The sequence below is a fragment of the Cervus elaphus genome, chromosome 4 (genome assembly GCF_910594005.1).
Source record: "Cervus elaphus chromosome 4, mCerEla1.1, whole genome shotgun sequence".
Lineage (NCBI taxonomy): Eukaryota > Metazoa > Chordata > Mammalia > Artiodactyla > Cervidae > Cervus > Cervus elaphus.
The window spans coordinates 47,107,571-47,127,358 of record NC_057818.1 but is presented as its reverse complement, the minus strand read 5'-3'; the positions used below and the strand labels follow the sequence as shown (position 1 = coordinate 47,127,358).

The 19,788-nt window shown below is 37.4% G+C and overlaps 3 protein-coding genes across 3 annotated transcripts in view; 2 read left to right on the top strand and 1 right to left on the bottom strand.

The window, feature by feature from the left end:
• The window catches only part of ZNF382 (zinc finger protein 382), a 72,285-nt gene extending 60,714 nt beyond the window's left edge, over nt 1-11,571 (top strand). The window contains exons 5-6 of the mRNA XM_043892871.1: nt 10,127-10,170; nt 10,848-11,571. Of these exons, the coding sequence (XP_043748806.1) occupies nt 10,127-10,170; nt 10,848-10,886 (83 nt within the window). The 3' untranslated portion in view covers nt 10,887-11,571. The remainder of the gene's footprint in view (nt 1-10,126; nt 10,171-10,847) is intronic.
• LOC122687075 (zinc finger protein 461-like) lies at nt 994-19,569 on the bottom strand. Its single transcript, XM_043892528.1, has 5 exons — nt 19,289-19,569; nt 18,310-18,410; nt 14,683-14,809; nt 13,808-13,903; nt 994-2,984 (listed from the first exon to the last, which is right to left on the bottom strand). Exons 2-5 carry the CDS (start codon nt 18,316-18,318, stop codon nt 1,285-1,287), a joined length of 1,932 nt encoding a protein of 643 aa, XP_043748463.1. The 5' UTR covers nt 18,319-18,410; nt 19,289-19,569; the 3' UTR covers nt 994-1,284.
• A 16-nt stretch (nt 19,570-19,585) lies between these two features.
• ZNF567 (zinc finger protein 567) overlaps nt 19,586-19,788 on the top strand; it is a 30,171-nt gene continuing 29,968 nt past the window's right edge. Inside the window, exon 1 of the mRNA XM_043892510.1 lies at nt 19,586-19,715. The gene's annotated coding sequence lies outside the window, so the exon portion shown is untranslated. The remainder of the gene's footprint in view (nt 19,716-19,788) is intronic.

Below are 19,788 nucleotides of genomic sequence, written 5' to 3'. Positions count from 1 at the left end.
GCTACTCTCTAGGTTTGAAGTGTGGGCTTCACATTGTGGTGGCTTCTCTTGTTGCAGAGCACGGGCTCTAGGGAAAGTGGGCTTCAGTAGCTGTGCCTCCCGGGCTCTAGGGCACAGGCTCAATAGTTATGACATATGGGCTTAGTTGCTCCATGGCATGTGGGATCTTCCCAATCAGGGATTGAATCTGTGTCTCCTACATTGGCAGGCAGATTCTTAACCATGAGCCACCAGGGATGCCTTGAATATTTTTTTTTAATATATTTGTTATTGGTTGCCCTGGGTTTTCATTGTTGCAAGTGGGCTTTCTCTAGTTGAAGTGAGTAGTGGCTTCTCTTGTTGCAGCAGGCTCTAGGCTTACAGGCTTCAGTAGTTTCAGCACATGGACTCAGTAGTTGCAGATCTCAGGCTCTAGAGCACAGGCTCAGTAATTGTGGCAGATGGGTTTTGTTGCTCTGCAGCATGTGGGATCTTCCCAGATTAGGAATCAAACCCATGTGTCCTGCATTGGCAGGCAGATTCTTTACCACTGAGCCACCAGGGAAGCCCTATTTTGGGTAATTTTTGAATTTTATAGTATTGCTTTTATTTCCTAATATTTTCAACTATAAAATTAATATATCAAAACATACACACACTCTCATGATTGGGAATTTACCAATAGAAATATGACAATGTAAGAATGTTTATTACACCATCATTTCTGGTGAAAAAGTAGAAACAATTAAATGTCTACAGTAGGAGATGGTTCAAAATACTGGCCTACATCCCATACTAGAAATATTCTGAAACTTGAAAAGAATGAGTCAGATCTGTATGTATTGACCTGGGAAAATGTCCACAATTATTTAAATGAAAAAGGCAAATGTCATGAAATATGTCACTACAGAGGGTAAAAGCTTTCACACACATGCAAAACATAATGCAATGTGCAGATATGTTTGATCATGAAGAAAGAAGCAACACATACATACAGGTTTTTTCAGGGATTTGTAGGAGAGGAAGAAATTGTTTTCATTTTATTTCCTCCCCACTTCACTGGTTTCAGTGAAAACACAGTTTTATAAAATTTACTTCCAATACTGATAATTACAATAACTCAGAATCAGCATCGAAACCAGAGCATTGTTTTTTCCTTTTAATAACTTCATTTTCCCACTTAAAAAACAGAGTAGAAAGATTACTAAACTAAATCAATACTAATGAAACCCAGTATTTTACCAACATTTTCCTTGAAGAAAAAAAGGAAATGTATGTTTCCAAAAAGAATTTTCTGATGCTAGACTAGGATGTGGGGAGAAGAAAACGTACTGGTGTTTCAACAGTATGAAGTGTCTGATGTAGGTTAAATTGTAAGCCACGATTAATGGCCTTCCCACATTCATATGGTTTCTTCCCAGAATGAATTCTTTGATGGTGCGAGAAGCTTGAATGATAGCTAAAGGCCTTTCCACATTCCTTACATTCAAAGGGCTTCTCACCAGTATGAATTCTCTGATGTTGAATAAGGTGTGAATGAAGTCTAAAGGCTTTACCACATATCACACATTCATGAGGTTTCTCACCAGTGTGAATTCTCTGATGTCTTCTGAGGTGTGAGCACTGTCTAAAAGTCTTTCCACATTCCTTACACTCATAGGGTTTCTCACCAGTATGAATCCTCTGATGTAGAGTAAGTTGTAAGCTGTCACAAAAGGCCTTCCCACATTCACTACATTCATAAGGTTTTTTGCCAGAATGAATTTTCTGATGGTGAGAGAAGCTTGAATGATAGCTAAAGGCCTTTCCACATTCTTTACATTCATAGGGTTTCTCACCGGTATGAATTCTCTGATGTATTGTAAGGTGTGATCGATGCCTGAAAGTCTTCCCACATTCTTTACATTCATAGGGTTTTTCACCAGTATGGAGTCTCAGATGTTCAGTAAGTTGAAAGCTACGAATAAAAGCCTTCCCACATTGCTTACATTCATAGGGTTTTTCACCAGTGTGAAGTCTTTGATGTTGAGTAAGCTGTGATCGTTGCCTAAATGCCTTCCCACATTCCTTACATTCATAGGGTTTCTCACCAGTGTGAATTCTCTGGTGTAGAATAAGTTCTGAACCATAATTAAAGGCCTTCCCACATACTTTACACTCATAAGGTTTCTTGTGAGTATGAAGTCTCTGATGTATGGTAATGGGTGATCGATGCCTGAAAGTCTTTTCACATTCTTTACAGTCAAAGAGTTTCTTACCAGTATGGAGTGGTAGATGTTCAGTAAGTTGAAAGCAACAAATAAAAGCCTTGCCACATTGTTTACATTCATAGGGTTTCTCACCAGTGTGAAGTCCTTGATGTTGAATAAGTTGTGACAGCTGCATAAAGGACTTCCCACATTCCTTACGTCCATCGGGTTTCTCACCAGTGTGAATTCTCTGATGCAGAATAAGTTCTGAGCCATAATTAAAGACCTTGCCACATTCTTTACATTTTTCACCATTATGAATTCTCAAATGTTGTTTAAATTGTGAATAACGAATAAGGGCCTTCCAACATTCCTTACATTCATTGCACTTGTTACTATTTTGAATTCTCTGTTTAGTAAGGTATGATGTATCAACAGTTTCTGCACATTCCTTACAGTCAGAAAGTTTTTCTTTAGAATGAGCTTTGTGATGACTAAAGAATAAATGGTAACTGAAGTTTTTCCTGCATTCTTTACATTCAAAGATTTTCTGTCTATTATAAAATTCCTGAGTGAACAAAATATGTTGGCTAAAAACGGGCATGTGTTCATGGTTGATAACAAATTGCCTGAAATAGCCCTCCTGTTTTCCCTGTTGTCTCTCAAACTGATTTTTGCATGCCTGAATGTCTCTGAAAATGGATTTCTCAGGACTATGGTTTTTAAATGGGTCTGTGATAACCCACTGGGATGATTCTGTCTCATAAATGTTTCTTTTTGGAGATAACTTCTTGGGCTCACACTTGGACACCAAATCTGAAAGATAAAGAAGCACATTTTAATTGCTAGTTTTGTGTTAGAAGAGAAATGAAATATCTCTGATAGAAAAGAGTGAAAGTGAAAGTCGCTCAGTCATGTCCAACTCTTTGCAACCCCACGGACTATACAGTCCTTGGAATTCTCCAGGCCTGAATACTGGAGTGGGTAGCCTTTCCTTCCCAACCCAGGAATTGAACCAGGGTCTCCTGCACTGCAGGCAGATTCTTTACCAACTGAGCTATCAGGGAAGCCAGAAAAGAGAGATAATTGGAAATAATTCACATAAGAAATGAAAGGCTTAAGGGGCTCTTAAATACCGTGATGTAACAATGAAAAAGGGTAAGGTGAATGGAAAGAAATGAAAGCTCATGAGAGAAACGTGAGAGAGTTCATTAACAGGTCAGTGGTTCTCATATTTTGATCCACTTGAGAATCACCATGGGATTTTGTTGCAATTATGGAGGTTTACAAAACATTCTAGGTCACCTGAATCAGAATCTCTAAGAGTCTGTATGTTTTAACACTCTCCATCAGGCCAAAGGATTATGTGATATCTGCTAGTTATTCTCAAATATCTATCATTTCCCTTTTGTACACTGATTGAACCCATGGGTTTTAGTTGAGAACAGGCTGCCCAATATAAATATTGCTTGTCCCAGCACTCTGCAGCAGAATATGCCGTACAACTGGATTCTGCCTAAAGAAATGCAGTATTATACAGTACTTTGAGAACTTTCTTAAGAGTTGGCTGGCCCACCCCTATATCTGTTATTTTCCTGCTTCCTCAGCAAAGCCAGCTGCAATGTGCATTTGATGTCATGTCTGTCACATGATGGTTCTGCAGAGCAGAGTTGGCACTCTACCCTGGGCTTTAATCCAAGAGAAAATTAGTCCTCTATAGAGTTTAAGCTACAATTATTTTGGGGTCTCTGTCACATACAGCCAGACCTATATTCAAACTAATAGAGCCTCTCATTAAAGTGAAATTTTAAAACTCCAACTCTTTATCATGAATCTTACATAAGGCCTCTGATTAGCTTTAAAATCACATTTTGAGTCTATTTCTGTTTTATTCATTGTGTCATAACACCATTAGTCTCTTGTAACAACTAGGATATTACAAATTCTTTATCTTAGAGCTTTTCAGAGGTTGTTTCAGAAAAGAAAGTTTGAGACCAACAGATACATAAAGCATTCAATTCTAACAATTTATTTTTCCATTTTCCTAATGATGATCATTTGCATTGTTTCCAGTTTCTGGCTATTATGATATGATATGAACATTCATGCACATTTCTTTTGGTGGAAATAGGACTCCTTTCTGTTAGGTGTGAAATTATCGCATCAGAGAATATGCATTTGCTCAGGTCCATCTGACATTATGCAACAGTTTTCTAATTTATAATTTATAATTCCATCAAACTCTGAAAGAGTTCCTGTTCCTCATATCCTCACCAACACTTGTTATTGCCAATCTTCTTATATCTAAGCATCCTGGCAGATGTGTTGTGATACTGCACTGTGATTTGATTTTTAATTTCCCTGATGACAAACAAGATCAAACACTTTGCCCTATGTTTATTGGACAATTGGACATCTTCTTTAATAAATTGCCTATCCAAGTATTTCATTCATTTTTATTAATTTAGGAATGATAAAGTACAAATAAAATCCATCATTTTAACCACTTTGAAGTGTATAACTTAGTAACTTGTAGTACACTCCCAATGTTCTGCAACCGTTAGATCTCTAATTCCAGATTATTTTCATCACGCCAAAAAGAAACCTCATATCCACAGTCATATTATGTTCTCCTCTTCACCCCCATGCCCTGGAAACCACCAATCTCCTTTATGTCTCTATGAATTTGTCAAGAAATTTCATAAACATGTGATTATACAACATGTGACCTTTTGTGTCTGTTCTCACTCACTGTGTTCTCAGGGTTCAATGATGTTGTAGCATATATCAGTACTTCATTTATTTTTATGACTGAGTTATGTTTCACTGTACAGATAAACCATATTTTGTTTATCCATTCTTCAGTCAAGGGACACTTGGGTATTTCTAGGTTTTAGTTGTCTTTTTGACTTGTAGGGAATCCTTAATATAATCAACTACATAATGCAAGTATCTTGTCCCATTCTGAGGCTGGCCCCTTTGCTCTCTTAATACAATGTTTTGATAAACAGAAATTGTTAATTCTAAAACAGTCTGATTGCAAGGTCATAAAATATACTCATATCATCTTCTAGAAGTTTTTTCGTATTTAGATCTATAATCCACCTAGTGTGAGGCAGAAATCAAGATTCCTATTTTTCAATAGATATCAGCCCCCTTCACTGAAAAGACCGTCCTTTCCCTGATTCTGTCTTAGATCAAGTGACGTTGTATGTTAGTCATTTTCTCTGTAATCCATTCCCACAGATATTTCAACTCCCATAACTCTGTTGAAACATTCCTAGCTAAAGTCACTAACAAAATTACCAAAATCAGTGCTCAAATGCCAGTCATCACTCTATTTGACTCATTACTAGCATTTGACACAACTGATCAATCCAGTTGCTCCCTTTATACCATATTCTCCTGGTTATCTTCCTACATCTCTACTTATATTCAGTTCACCTTAATGTATTCTTTTCCACTTTCTGACCTCTAAGTGTTGGAATGTCCCAGAAATCAGGCTCTGCTCAGCCTTCAATCTACACCCTTTCCCTTAATAACAGTCTGGCTTAAATAACAATCATACACTGCTAAGTCTTAAATTTTACCTCTACCTCTAAAAATATTTTTTAAATTGTGATAAAATACACACAACATAAAGTTTACCATCTTACTACTTTTAAGTGTATAGTGTAGTAGTGTTAAGTGTGCACACTGTTGTACAACCAATCCCCAGAACTTTTTCACCTTGCAGAACTGAAACTCTGTACCCATTAATAACTCCCCATTCTTCCCTCTTCCAGTTTCTGGCAAGCACCAGTCTACTTTCTGTTTCTATGTATTTGACTATATACCTTATATCACTAGAGTCCTACAGTATTTGCTGTTTTTTTTCTATATGTGACTGGCTTATTTAACTTAGCATAATATCCTCAAGGTTCATTCATGTTGATCCACAGATCCACACAGGAAGCATTGCAGATCAGTGAGAAAAGAATTACTGAATCATATTGGAAAAAATAGCTATAGCTAGAAAAAAATATTAACTTGGATCCCTACCATGCACTATAAATACATAAACTCTAACTGGATTAAGGTAAAGGAAAAACTGTAAGGCTTGTGGTGAAAAACAATATATATGTATACATAAAAAGGGCTTCCCCGGTGGCTCAATGGTAAGCAATCTGCTTGCAATGTAGGAGACGCAGGTTCAATCCCTGAGTTGAGAAGATGCCCTAGAAAAGGAAATGGCAACCCACTCCAGTATTGTTGCTTGGGAAATCCCATGGACAGAGGAGCCATGGGGTCACAAAAGAGTTGGACACGATTTAATGACTAAACAACAACAAACAACAACATAAATTTCTTAAACAAGACACAAAAGATACAAGTCTAACTAGAAAAAAGATAACCTGTGAGAAAAATGGGCAAAAGATCTGTATAGGCACTTCATAGAAGAAAACCCAGTGTTAAATAGTCATATGCAAGAATGCTCAAGCTCATCAGGAATCAAGGAAACTCAAATTAAGATATGAGATACCATTTTAACTCATCAGACTAAAATTTTAAATGTCTAAGAATTTGAATTTTTGTTAAGATGTTGAAGACCCAAAATTATTACACACTGCCAGGGGTAATGTAAATTAGTACCAACATGTAGGAAAACAATTTGTTATAATACAGAGTTGAAGATGTATGTGTTTTATGACCTGGCAATTCCAAATCTAGTAAATAACGTACTATGTGCTTCAGGAGATGTGTAAGAATATTAATAGTACCACTGTATATACTAGCAAAAAATTATGAACAATCTAATTAACAACCAGAAAAATGTGGAATGGAATATTACATAGCTGTGAAAATGAAATCAGGTATAAAGTAATTTGGGAAAATTTGTAAAACCATGTGGTACAAAATAACTAAATCACAGAAGACACATACTCATTATCATTTTTATAAAAGAAACAATCAAAACACAATATAGTGTATAAGGGTATACACAAATGTGGTAAACTAGTTTTTAAATAGAATAACCATAACAGAATTCAAAATAATGATTACCTCTGGAGATGTAGCAGGGGATAGAAACCAGGGAGAAACACACAGAATTGATGGTTCTACAGCACTGGTTCTTAACTAATTCAGACAGACAAGACCCTCAGATTAAACAAAATATTCCATTCTCTCTAGAAAACATTGACAGGACCCAGAAGACTCAGTGGTACTAGCTACTGGAGTATATACATTCTCCACTAATCTCAACAGCCAAGTTAGATGCTACCAGAAATCAGTTCTATTTGTCCCCCTCCTTGTTTTTACCAGTGGATGAAATTAGTGTGAAAACCAGGTGGAAAGATCAGGTAATGGCAATTACTTAAGAAAAAACATAAATGAAAACTGCAGCAAGAAAAAGTCTGGAGGTAGGGGAAACATGAAAACGAAGTACTCTGCACTCACACTGTCTTTATGATCTTCCTCTTCTTTAAAGAAATCAAGGCAAATGTCACAAAAATGGGAATTCTAAGGTTCATTTTAAAAAGATAATTTAAAATCTCAATCACATACACACCTATTGTCAATTAATCTATGACAAGGGAGGGAAGGATATACAATGGAGAAAAGACTGTATCTTCAATAAGTGGTACTCAGAAAACTGGACAGCAACACATAAAACAATGGAAGTAGAATATTTCATCATACCATGTACAAAAATAAACTCAAAATGGATTAAAGACCTAAATGTAAGACCTGAATCCATAAAACTCCTAGAAGAAAATAGGCAGAACACTCTTTGACATAAACTGAAGCAATACATTTTTGGATCTGACTCTAAAGGCAAAAGAAATAGAGGCAAAAATAAGCAAATGGGACCTAATTAAACTTAGCTTTTGCACAGCAAACGAAACCATCAACAAAATGAAAAGTTAACCCAGGCTGATTCATATCAATGTATGAAAAAAAGAAGAAAAAAAAAAAAAAAGAAAGAAAAAAAAAATAAAATGCACAGTTAATAAAAGGAAATAATCTCTCGAACATAAAAAAAAAAAAAAGAAAAGTTAACCCACTGAATGGGAGAAAATATTTGCAAGTGATATGACCAATAGGGTAATATCCAAGATATATATCCAAAACATGCAGCTCATATAACTCAATACCAAAAAAAAAAAACTTGATTAAAAATGTGCAAAAGACATGAAAAAATTTTTTTCCAGAGAAGCTATACAGATGGTCAACAGACACAAGAAAAATGCTCAACATCTGTAATTATCAGAGAAATGAAAATCAAAACCATAATGAGGTATCACCTTACACCTGTCAGAATTGCTGTCATCAAAAAGTCTACAAGAAACAAGTGCTGGCGGGGATGTGGAGAAAAGGGAACCCTTGTACACTGTTGGTGAGAAGGTAAATTACTGCAGCCACTAGGGGAAACAGTGTGGAGGTTCCTTAGAAAACTAAACACATAACTACGATATGACCCAGCAATTCCACTGCTGGGCATGTATCTAAAAATAAACAAACACACACATGCACACACACTAATTCCAAAAGCTACATGCACCCCAGTGTTCATAGCAGCGTTATACACAACAACCAAGATATGGAAGCAACCCAAGTGTCCATCAACAGATGAATGGGTAAAGAAGATGTAATAAACAATGAAATATTCCTTAGCCATAAAGAAGAATTTACTGTTGTAAGTCAACTATTCCTCAATAAAAGATAATAAAATAGAATATTCAAAAAGATACTAGTTGTACAAAGTAAATGGAATGAAAAATATAGTAACCGTTACAAGAGACACCCTGAATGGTCTCAAGAGTAGAGTGGAGATGACAGAGACACTAGATTCAGTGAAATTAACAACTGTATTAACCTGAACAACAAAGATAGACTTTTAAAAAAAGAGCCTCAGTTCCTGTGGGACAATAGCAAAAGATCCAACATTCCTATCATCCAAGTCCCGGAAGGACAGGAGAAAGACTGTGAGACTGAAAAAGTATTCAAAGAAATAATGGTTGAAAACTTCCCAAATTTCATATAAGATACAAATCTATAGATTCAAGAAACAGAAAATTCCTAAATAGATAAATAGAAATCAAACCAAAACACATATTTTGGAAAACTAAACAAGAAAAATATATTTTAAAATAGTGAGAAACACCAATTCAAAAGACTGGATTTGTCATCTGAAACCATGTTGAGCAACAGGAAATGGCACAGTACTTTTTAAGTGCTCAAAGAAAAGAACTGTCAACCTCAAATTCTACATACAGTGAAACTATCTTTGAGGAATGAAGTAGAAATAAAGGCATTCTCAGACAAAGGAAAACTAAGAGAGTGTGTTATTGCAAGAAGCTCTTACAGAATAGTTGAAAATAGCTCTCCAAATACAAAGAAAATAATAATAGAAGAAGGCAAGATCTTCAGAAAAGAAAGACAAGAATGGGAAAAAATAAAAAATAAACATAATAGACTATCCCATTCCACAAGTTTCTTTACCTTATTTTATGGTTGAAACAAAAATTGTAACAGTATCTTACATAGTGATCAATCTATGTAGAAGACATACTTAAAACAATTTAAAAAAAAAATGGTAAAAGACCTAAATGGATGTAATCTTTCTACACTTCACTTGAAATGGTTAAATTTCAATGCCAGCAAGCTAAATAAATAAATAAACAAACGTGTATGTGTGTGTGAACAAACACTGAAATTAAAAAAAAAAAGTATATTTAAAAAAAACACTATAAATCAAAATAGAACTCTAAAAATGTTTGAGTAACTCATAGGCTGTTGTTTAATTGCTAAGTTGTGTCCAAGTCTTTTGCGACCCCATGGACTGTAGCCCACCAGTCTCCTCTGCCCATGGGATTTCCCAGGCAAGAATATTGAAGTGGTTTTCATTTCCTGCTCCAGGGATCTTCCTGACCCAGGGATCTAACCAGCATCTCATGTGTCTCTTGCATTGGCAGGCGGATTCTTTACCACTGAGCCACCAGGGAAGCCCAACTCACAGGTAAGCAAGATAAAAGAAACAGAAGATCAAGAAAAAGGGGGAACCAGCAGAAGACAACAAAATGGCAGACTTAAGCCTAATACATCAATAATTATTTTAAGGGTACATGGTCTATATCACCAATTAAAAGACAGAGACTGACACAATGGATAAATAACATGACCCAGTTACAAGGTGACTACAAGAAACTCATTTCAAAAATATGTATCATGTAAATAATCAAAAGAAAATAGAAATGCTACATTAGCATCAGATAAAGTAGAGTTCAGAGTAAAGAAATTAATAAGCATTACTAACAGAGCTTCAAAACACATGAAGGAAAAACAGACAGAGCTGAAAGATAAACACTAATCGCAATTATAGCTGGGGACTCAAATACCCTAATCTCAGCAACGGATAGAACTACTGAACAGAGAATCGGCAAGAATATGGAAAAAACAAACAAGACCATCAACAAATATGATGTAATCATCACTCATGGCACATGTTACCCAATAACAGCAGAATACACAATGTTTTCAAACATTCATTGAACATTCCCCAGGACAGACCATATTCTGGGTCATCAAGCAAATCTTGAATCTTAAAAGAATCAAAATCATATAGAATATGTTCTATGATATATAGTAAAGAATTTAACCTTACCTGAAGAAAGGTTTTTTGGTCTTCATCTCGAGGGAGGTGACCTCTACAAAAAGTGTCTTTTGTTTACCTGAGGGCCAAAGCCACCAGACAAATCTAATGATAAAATTTATGATGGAAGGTTTCAGCCATGAGGTATCAACTTTCCGTCAAAAAGACTGGAGACTAAAGGTATCAGCTTTACCTCCTAAGAGGCAAGAAACTAAAGGTCAGCCACATGGGTAGCCAACAAGGAACACAGGTAAAAATTCTGGACACTAAGGCTCAGGTGAGTTTCTCTATTTGGCAATATGCCCAAATGCGTATTGTTACACATAGCTATGGGAAAAGTTAGCACTGTCCATGACTCCACTGGGAGAGGACAGTGGGAAGTTCCTCACTTGGAACTCTGGCTCTAGGCTCTGCCCTTTGTACTTCTTCCTTTGGCTAATTTTAATCTGTCTCCTGCTATAACAAACTAACTGTGAGGATGATAGCTTTCAGTGAGTTCTACAAATCCTTTTAGTGACTTATCAAATGTAAGAGTGGTCTTGAGAACCTTTGAAAGTGCAACTTGTAAAAAAAAGTCTTTTGGCTGCACCACATGGCATGTGGGATCCTAGTTCCCCAATCAGGGATTGAACCCACCCCCTCTGCATTGGAAGGCAGATTCTTAACCACTGGACCACCAGGGAGTCCTTGAAAGTGGAATTGATGTCAGAAGTGAGGGAAGACTCTTGTAGATAGCCTCCTCTAACTTTCACGTGAGACCAGAATAAAATCAAACCATAAAAGAAAGACAAGAAAATCTCCAAACACCTCCAAATAATGTTTCTAAATAATCCAAGAGTAAAATAAAAAATCTCAAAGAAAAAAATTTTTGAAGGATTATAAGGACATGTATGTCCTTTATATACATGGATATATTACATATATACATTTATATATATATAATCCATCATAAGGATAATAAGAAAACCACATATAACTTACACTCATGACTTTGACAACTTAGAAGAAATGAAGCAATTCTTTGAAAATCACAAACTACCAAAACTACCAAAGAAGAAACAGGAAATCTGAATAGTCCTATTAAAGTGAAAGAAAGAAAGAAAGTGAAAGTCACTCAGCTGGGTCTGACTCTTTGCAATCCATAGACTATATAGTCCATGGAATTCTCCAGGCCAGAATACTGGAGTGGGTAAGCCATTCTCTTCTCCAGGGGATCTTCCCAACCCAGGGATTGAACCCAGGTCTCCCACATTGCAGGTGGATTCTTTACCAGCTCAGCCACCAGGGAAGTCCTATAACTATTATATTAATACAAATTGAATTTATAATTTAAAAGAGGCTTGAAAAAAAAATCCAGATCCAAATGGTTTCACTGGAGAATTTTACCAAACCTTTACAGAATGTTTTACACAATTTCATCCAGAAAAAGATGAAAGGGGAATACTTGTCAACTTACTTTATAAAGCCACTATTATTCTTACACCAAAATCAGGCAAAAGGCAGCACGCATACATGCACAGACAAAAAAACTACAGGCCAATATCTCCCGTCAACTTAGATGAAAAAATCTTCAATTAAAATTTACCAATCAAAACCAAAAGTGAATTAAAAGAATAATGTATCATGATCAAGTAGAATACTCAAGGTAAAGCTGATTCAATATTTCAAGATAAAAATTTTTTAAAAGAAATCACCACACCTATGCAAAAGGAAAGGCCTCACCAGGTATAAAAAATTAGTAAAAATAACATCTTAAATGAAAGCAAAACACTTAGGAAAGTATATATTATTTTTCCATGTTCCCCCTCTGTATTAATTTCTTACAGCCAATATAACAAAGTACCACAAACTAGGTGGCTTAAAATAACAAACAACTCTTCTCATAGCTCTGGAGTACTGTGAGTTACAGACATCATCAAAGACCTCTGACTTGTGGAATGAACCTGGTCTTATGGAATGAACCTGCCTTCATGACCTTATACTTTCCTAAGGTCTTATTCCTTCCTTTCCAGTCATTCCTCTACCATCTCTGTCTCCTCAATGTAGTCATTTCTTTAATTTTCACAATTTCTAATTAATTTAATTTTTCCTAAATATTCTATTAGAATATATATTCATATGTTCTTGATCCACTACTAGAGTGAAAATGTCTTTATAATATTTATTTTTATTTATTTATTTTTTTAAAGCTAAATGATTTTTTAAAATATTTCTTTCTTTATTTATTTGGCTATGCCAGCTCTTAGTTGCAGAAGGTGAGACCTTTTAGTTGCAGCATGTGGGATCTAATCCCCCCACCCCGCTCTGACCAGGGATTGAAGCTTGTCCCCCTGCACTGGGAATGCGGAGTCCTAGTCACTGAAATAACAGGGAAGACCCATCCTTATAATGTTTAAAAATTGTATTCTCATCTCCTAGTAGAAGGAACTTGCATGAATTTTTTAAAAAAAAATTAATACTCTATTGATTACATCTTTTGATGGACAGAAGTTTTTTAACTTTGATATTTGTCTTTTTTGACTACCTGTCCTTTGGTGTCATATCCTAGAAATTCCTGCCAAATTCAAAGTTATGAAACTTTTCCCCTTGTATTTTCTTCTACATGGTTTATAGTTTTGGGTCTTAGATTTACTTGTTCGACCCATTTTGAGTTAATTTTTGTATATAGTGTAAGGTAGGGATACAATTTTATTCCTTTGCATGTGGGGTATCCAGTTTCCCCAAAACCATTTGTTAAGAGTAGTCTTTTCCCTCATAGAATGGTCTTGGCACTCTTATCTAAAATCATCTTCTCATATATCTGAGGGTTTACTTGTAGACTCTCTATTCTACTCCATTCATCTATATATCTGTCTTTATGCCAGTACAACACTGTTTGATTACTATAACACTGTAATCAGTTTTTAAACCAGATTTTCCCTAATTAGTCTGTCTAAAATAACTTTACCAGCCCAACAGTCTGACCAGTTGGGCTACTCCTTGCAACAATTTCCTGCTTACTCACCTGGGCACCGTTCTCCTGTCACCTCCCTCAAAACCATCCAGGGCTCCTTCCCTTGCTCCAGTGAAGTGATCACAGCTGGCTTAGAAACAGAAAGTCCTGGTTATAAGAAAAGAAATGGAGATGAGGTTGAAATTAGAGTATTCAAATACCGTGTTTCAGAATTCATTTTAAAAAGCCTATAGGACAAGAAGATACTTGATAAGGTCTAGAGAAGAAAGAAGAGTCCACTTCTCATATACAGATAAACTCAGGATCATAAGAAACAAATAATGTCTAAGGTAAAATGTTATTTAAATTACATAAGCTTTCTCTCCTTATTTTCCTTTGAGGAAAAAAAGGAGTTTCTGAAATACTTATTCTCAGATATTTTTCCATGGTAAATGTAAAGTTCTTAGAATGTAATTTCCAAATGTTTAAAAGAGAGTACAAACATTACAGTAAATGGAATAGTGTTCCTTTGAATTGTAAATGTAAGTGATATACTTTGATTCAGTCCATTGCACTAATTGAGAAGGTTAATGAGCTTTGCACCTAGGACCCATGTGTTAGCTTTATCTGCACTAGAGCATTTGCTCGTTTGGTACACTGCAAGTGAAACAGAAGATAAAGCCTGCTTTCTTTGACCATGTTATGCTTTAATGGTATAGAATTTTAATTCTGCTCCTTAATTTTTAAGGAAGAAAGTCAATTATAAGAAATGCCAGAGAAAAGTATGAGGATAGAGAAAATGAAGGTGCAACTCCATCTAATCATGCTCATTTCTACACAAAGTGAAAATTCATCTTGTTATTTGAAAGGCAGCCCTAAAATTCATAGCACAGAAAGCAGAAACTCCAAGAAACAGATTCTGAATTATTAGAGACAGATAACTTTACCCAGTGAAACCAGGTTGCTATAGTTCTCCAACATCACATCTTTGTACAAATTCCTCTGCGCAGGGCTCAGGCATTCCCATTCCTCCTGAGAGACATCTATAGCCACATCTTTGAACATCACCAACCCCTAAAATGGCAAATCACAGTACTATTTTTGAAATTATAAGAAACATTTTTCAAAAGGAAAAAGCAGTGCTAAAGAAGTCACTGCAGGAAAGGAATGATACAGTGAGTATACATGCTGGAAGCTTGTGTGGGTCGAAAATGAATTTAGTGGGACTGAAGAAGAGTGCCCACATACTCTTAAACAATTCAGTTTCTGCACATACATCCTCTTGCATAGGGTGGAAAATTGTTAATCACTCATCTAGAAATTAAGAAAATAAAGAGAGGTTTCCAACTAAGTTAAATAGTTGAAAGTTTTTAAATTTTTCCAGAATATCTTATGACAATCTCCATCTTTAGCAAAAGGACCTGAAGATTTTTCTTCCCCATTATGACTAAGCATTTTTTTAATGCAAATTCTTTAGTAAACATCCAGTGCAGACTGTATTTTCCAAAGACGGACAGAGCATATCTCCCACCTCGTTTGGTCTTTTTCAACATGATCTTGATACAACATCCCACTCACCAGCAGGCCAATAGCAGCTTTCGGGACCATGTCAGGAACTGCTCCCTCCACCAGCATGCTGACACCAGATCTGGGACCCCCAGGCTCACAACACCCATTCCAGAATCTAGCTCCGCCCACCCCCCACCACCGTGCCAGTGGGTCAACCTTAGTTCTGAGATCCTCTGACGCCCCATTGCCAGCAGTCTCATGATCCAGCTCTGCCAACCAGTGCCCATCAGCCTCTGCATACGACAGGGCCATGAATTTTCCTGATAGTCCAGGCTAGCGGCTAAGACTCCATGCTGTCAGTGCAGGGGCCCTGCATTCAACCCCTGGTCAGGGAACTGGATCCCATGTACCACAGCTAAGACCCAGCACATCCAAATAAATAGATATAGATATAGATATTTTAAAGGGCTTGTTAGGCAACCAGACCAGAAGTCAGCCACACCTACCAGCCTGCTCACAGTAGTCAGCCTACTACATCAGGAGTACCCACACAGTCCAAATACAGGGCACACCTAGAGCATATAGCTCTAGTGACCAGAGTGGGGAGCACTGCTGGAAGACAGAGGACACCTCCTACAAGACCACTTCTCCAAGATTGGAAAAGATAACCAACCTATCAGAAAAAAGAAATTAAAAACAGTAAACTAAGGAAAATGAGGTGACAGAGAAATATCCTCCAAGTGAAGGAACAAGATAAAACCCCAGAAAAAGAACTAAGTGAAGCAGAGATAAGCAATCTACCCTACACAGAGTTCAAGGTCTGTGTGTCACATACAGCCTCCATGACATTCTTTTTTCTTAACTTACTTATAACCCTACTGAAATGCAAAACCATTCTCAGGTTGAAGGCTGTACAAAAAAGGCTGTGAGCTGGATTTGGCCAGTATACCACAGTTTGCTAACCCCTGTCTAGATACTTGAAGGCAGCAATTGTCAGACTGGGTAAAAGTAGAATCAAACTATGTGCTGTTATATGAGATACACATAAAATAGGTTAAAATAAAAGGATGGAGGGGCTTCCCTGGTAGCCCAGTGGTAAAGAATCTGCCTTGCAGTTCAGGGGACGTGGGTTTGATCCCTGGCTGGGGAACTAAGATCCAACATGCCACCGAGCAACTAAGCCCCCTCTGTGGCAAACACCGAGCCCTTGTGCCACAACTAGTGAGTCCGTGCACCACATTGAAAGATCCCACAAGATGCAACAAAGATTCTTGTGCTGAAACTAAGACACAACACAGCTAAATAAATAATTTTTTAATAGGGATGAAAAAAATATTTGCTATGAAAAAAATGGTAAAAAAAAAAAAAGCTAAAGTATTTATGTTAAAGAGAACAGAATTCAAGACAAGAATACTGTATTATCAATAGGAACATCTCATGATCAAGGAATCCATGCACTGAGAGGCTATAACGTGCACCTCATAACAGAGCTTCAAATTACTATAAAGCAAAAATTAACAGAACTGTAGCAGACGGATCCACAGTTGTATCTAGAAGTTTCAACAGTCTTCTCCCAGTAATTGACAGACCAAGTAACAACAACAACAAAAAAAAATCAGTAAAGATATAGAAGAGTTGATCACCACTACAGACAAAATTGATAAACACTCTACCAAAAGACAGTACAATACCCCATTTTTTTAAACTGCACACAGAACCTTCCACAATTCAGGCCATAAGACAAATCTCAATAAACTTAAAAGGTCAGAAATGACAGAGAACATCTCTGGACCACCACAGAATTAAAATTGAACTATCAGAAAGATCTAAAAAAGTCCCCCAATATTTGGAAGTTAAAGAGCACTCTTCTAAACAACTCATGGATAGAAGAAGAGAATTCTAAGCTAGAAAAATAAGATAAAATTAAAGATAGGCAAATAAGATAAAAATAAGCTAGAAAAATAAGATAAAATTAAATCTAGAATATACAGAGTGAAGGAAAGAATAAGTAAGATCAGTAATCAGTGAAACAGCAAGGGCAAACTAGGGAGAAACTAAAACTAAAAGCTGGTTCTTCGGAAAGAACAATAAAATTGATATACTGATCAAGAAAAGAAGGCATAAATTATCAATTAAAAGGGTGCATTACTGTAGCTCTGACAGGCATTAAAATGATAATAAGGGAATATTATGAACAGCTTTATGCCAAAAAATTTGACATCTAAGTTGAAATAAGTTAATTCCCTGAAAGGCACAAATTACTAAACTAATTCAAGAAAAAATAAAATACCAAAGCCATTTATCTATTAAAGAAATTAAAGTCTCCCCATGAAGAAAACTGTAAACTCAGATGGTGTATTAGTTTTCCACTGCTACTGCCCACATCACCACAAATGCAGTAGCTTAAAAGAACACATTTATTGTCTGTTGGTCAGAAGTCCAACAAGGGTTTTACTAGACTAAATCAAGGTTTTGGCAGGACTATGCATCTTTCTGGCAGCTCTCTCCAGTTCAATTTCCTTGCCTTTTCTAGCTTCTAGAGGTTACTTACATTCCTTGGTTTATGGCCCCCTTCCTCCATCTTAAAAGTTCAGTAATGTTGTATTTTTTTAAAACATAAGCATGCATATTCCATACTTACATCCTCTTTTAACCCTGACTCTTCAGATAACCCAAGAGAATCTTCCCATCTTAAAAGCATTAATTCAATCATTTCTACAAAGTCTCTTTTGCCATATAAGGTAACATGTTCACCGGTTCCAGGATTAGCATGTAGACAGTTTTTTTGGAGGGGAGTCATTATTCTGCCTATCACAGATGCTTTTTGCTGGTTAAAAACTATCCGACAATCAAGAAAGAAATAATACCAATTCTATTTTTAAAAAAAACCACAAAACTTTCAGAAAATATGGAGGAGGATGCATGGCACCATCACTTACCCACTCACTGGCAAGTTAAATGATATTCAGTTAGGTAACAGTATCAGGATAAAGAATGCAAATATGCATATGACCTATAAAGGGAAAAAAAGGACTACTTCAATGAGGAACAAAACACCAACTTACATGGGCCATGGCTTTTTTTGTTTTTTTAAGAATTCAGAGTATTTATTAGTCCTCTTCTTGTTTCCACTTTGGAAGAAATTCACAGTCCAAAGAAAGTGTTGCTGAATAAGAGGGTTCAAAAAAAAAAAAAAGTGATAATCTTGTCTCTGAGCTCCCAATGTGCTAATTTAGAACATTTCTCTCATTTTATGTCTCCTATTCCCAGATCCCAAACACATACATAAAAGATCACAGAGAAGCTGGACAAATCCCAACCTTACTCAAAGCAAGGAGGGAATCCAGCTATCGATTCAAAAAGGACTGTGCCCAGGACCATTTCTCTGCAGCTGGAGTCCTGACTATAAAGTAAGAGGAAAGAGAAAGCAGTGATACAAGGATACAGATCCTAGGAAAGGATAGAAACTAAAATTGGCCCCTAGGCGGGCAACACTCACTCCACTGATAACTCACTTTTGTGTTAAGCACTGGAGTCTGGGCACTGGAGGTGGGGGTGCCCTGACAAAGGCAGCGTAGAACATGCTTCAGTGAGACTCCAGTTAATATCGGCATGGTAAAGGCCTGTCTTTACAGGAGCAGATATTCTCTCAGGGAGATCTTCAACAGACCCCCTCTGTCCTGATGTTAAACCTAGAACTGCAGAAATGAAGCTCTATCCCAGACACAACCAAACTCCCACCCGGTCACAGAATTAAAAGCCCCATTGGGCTTCCCTGGTGGCTCAGTTGGTCAAGAATCTGCCTGCAATGCGGGAGACTCGGGTTGGATCCCTGGGTCAGGAAGATCCCCTGGAGAAGGGCATGGGCAACCCAGTCCGGTATTCTTGCCTGGAGAACTCCGTGGACAGAGGAGACTGGTAAGCTACAGTTCATAGGGTTGCAGAGTCGGACACTACTGAGCGACTAACACTGGGTTCCATCTCACTAGGGAACAACAGCACCGTCTTCTGAAGGGAGATCTCAAACCCCACAGTGTCACCTACCTCACATCAGAGCCAGTGGGTCCCACATCTTGCACCTGTCACGGCTTCATCACCGCACACACACCGCCTCGTTACGGCCATAAACGCTCACACGCACTTTTTACACGCAGGCTCCACACGCCCAGTGTGAGCCAGAGGGTGGGGGCTTCCTCACGGCGAGTGCCCGCCGTGCCCAGACTCCGGTTACCACTAGGAGGGCGACGACTACGAGGAGGACTTCGGAGGGGAACCAGAGATGAACCAAAGATCAAAGTTCTTTTCAAAAGCCACCCAGGGACTGTGGGAAATGTAGTTCAAGGCCTCAAAAGCCCGGATGTCGAGAAGGCGCGCGCCGAGGCCGCGGCGGTGAAGACCTGCCGCTGAGACCCTTGGGAGGCAGTGCTCGCGCGGGAGTGCGCAGGCGCAGACGGCCGGCCCCCTCTCGAAGGTGAGGCTCTAGGTCCAGCGGGCTCTGGGCGGGTGTGTGATGTTGGGTCCCGGTGGGGATTGCCTAGGAGGGA

What these genes read in the sequence shown, in the direction of transcription:
- LOC122687075 (XM_043892528.1), bottom strand. An exon ending in TAGCAACCTGGTTTCACTGG is followed by an intron (nt 13,904 to 14,682) that starts GTAAAGTTATCT and finishes TCTTATAACCAG; the next exon opens with GACTTTCTGTTTCTAAGCCA. An exon ending in GACAGGAGAACGGTGCCCAG is followed by an intron (nt 2,985 to 13,807) that starts GTGAGTAAGCAG and finishes TTTATCTTTCAG; the next exon opens with ATTTGGTGTCCAAGTGTGAG.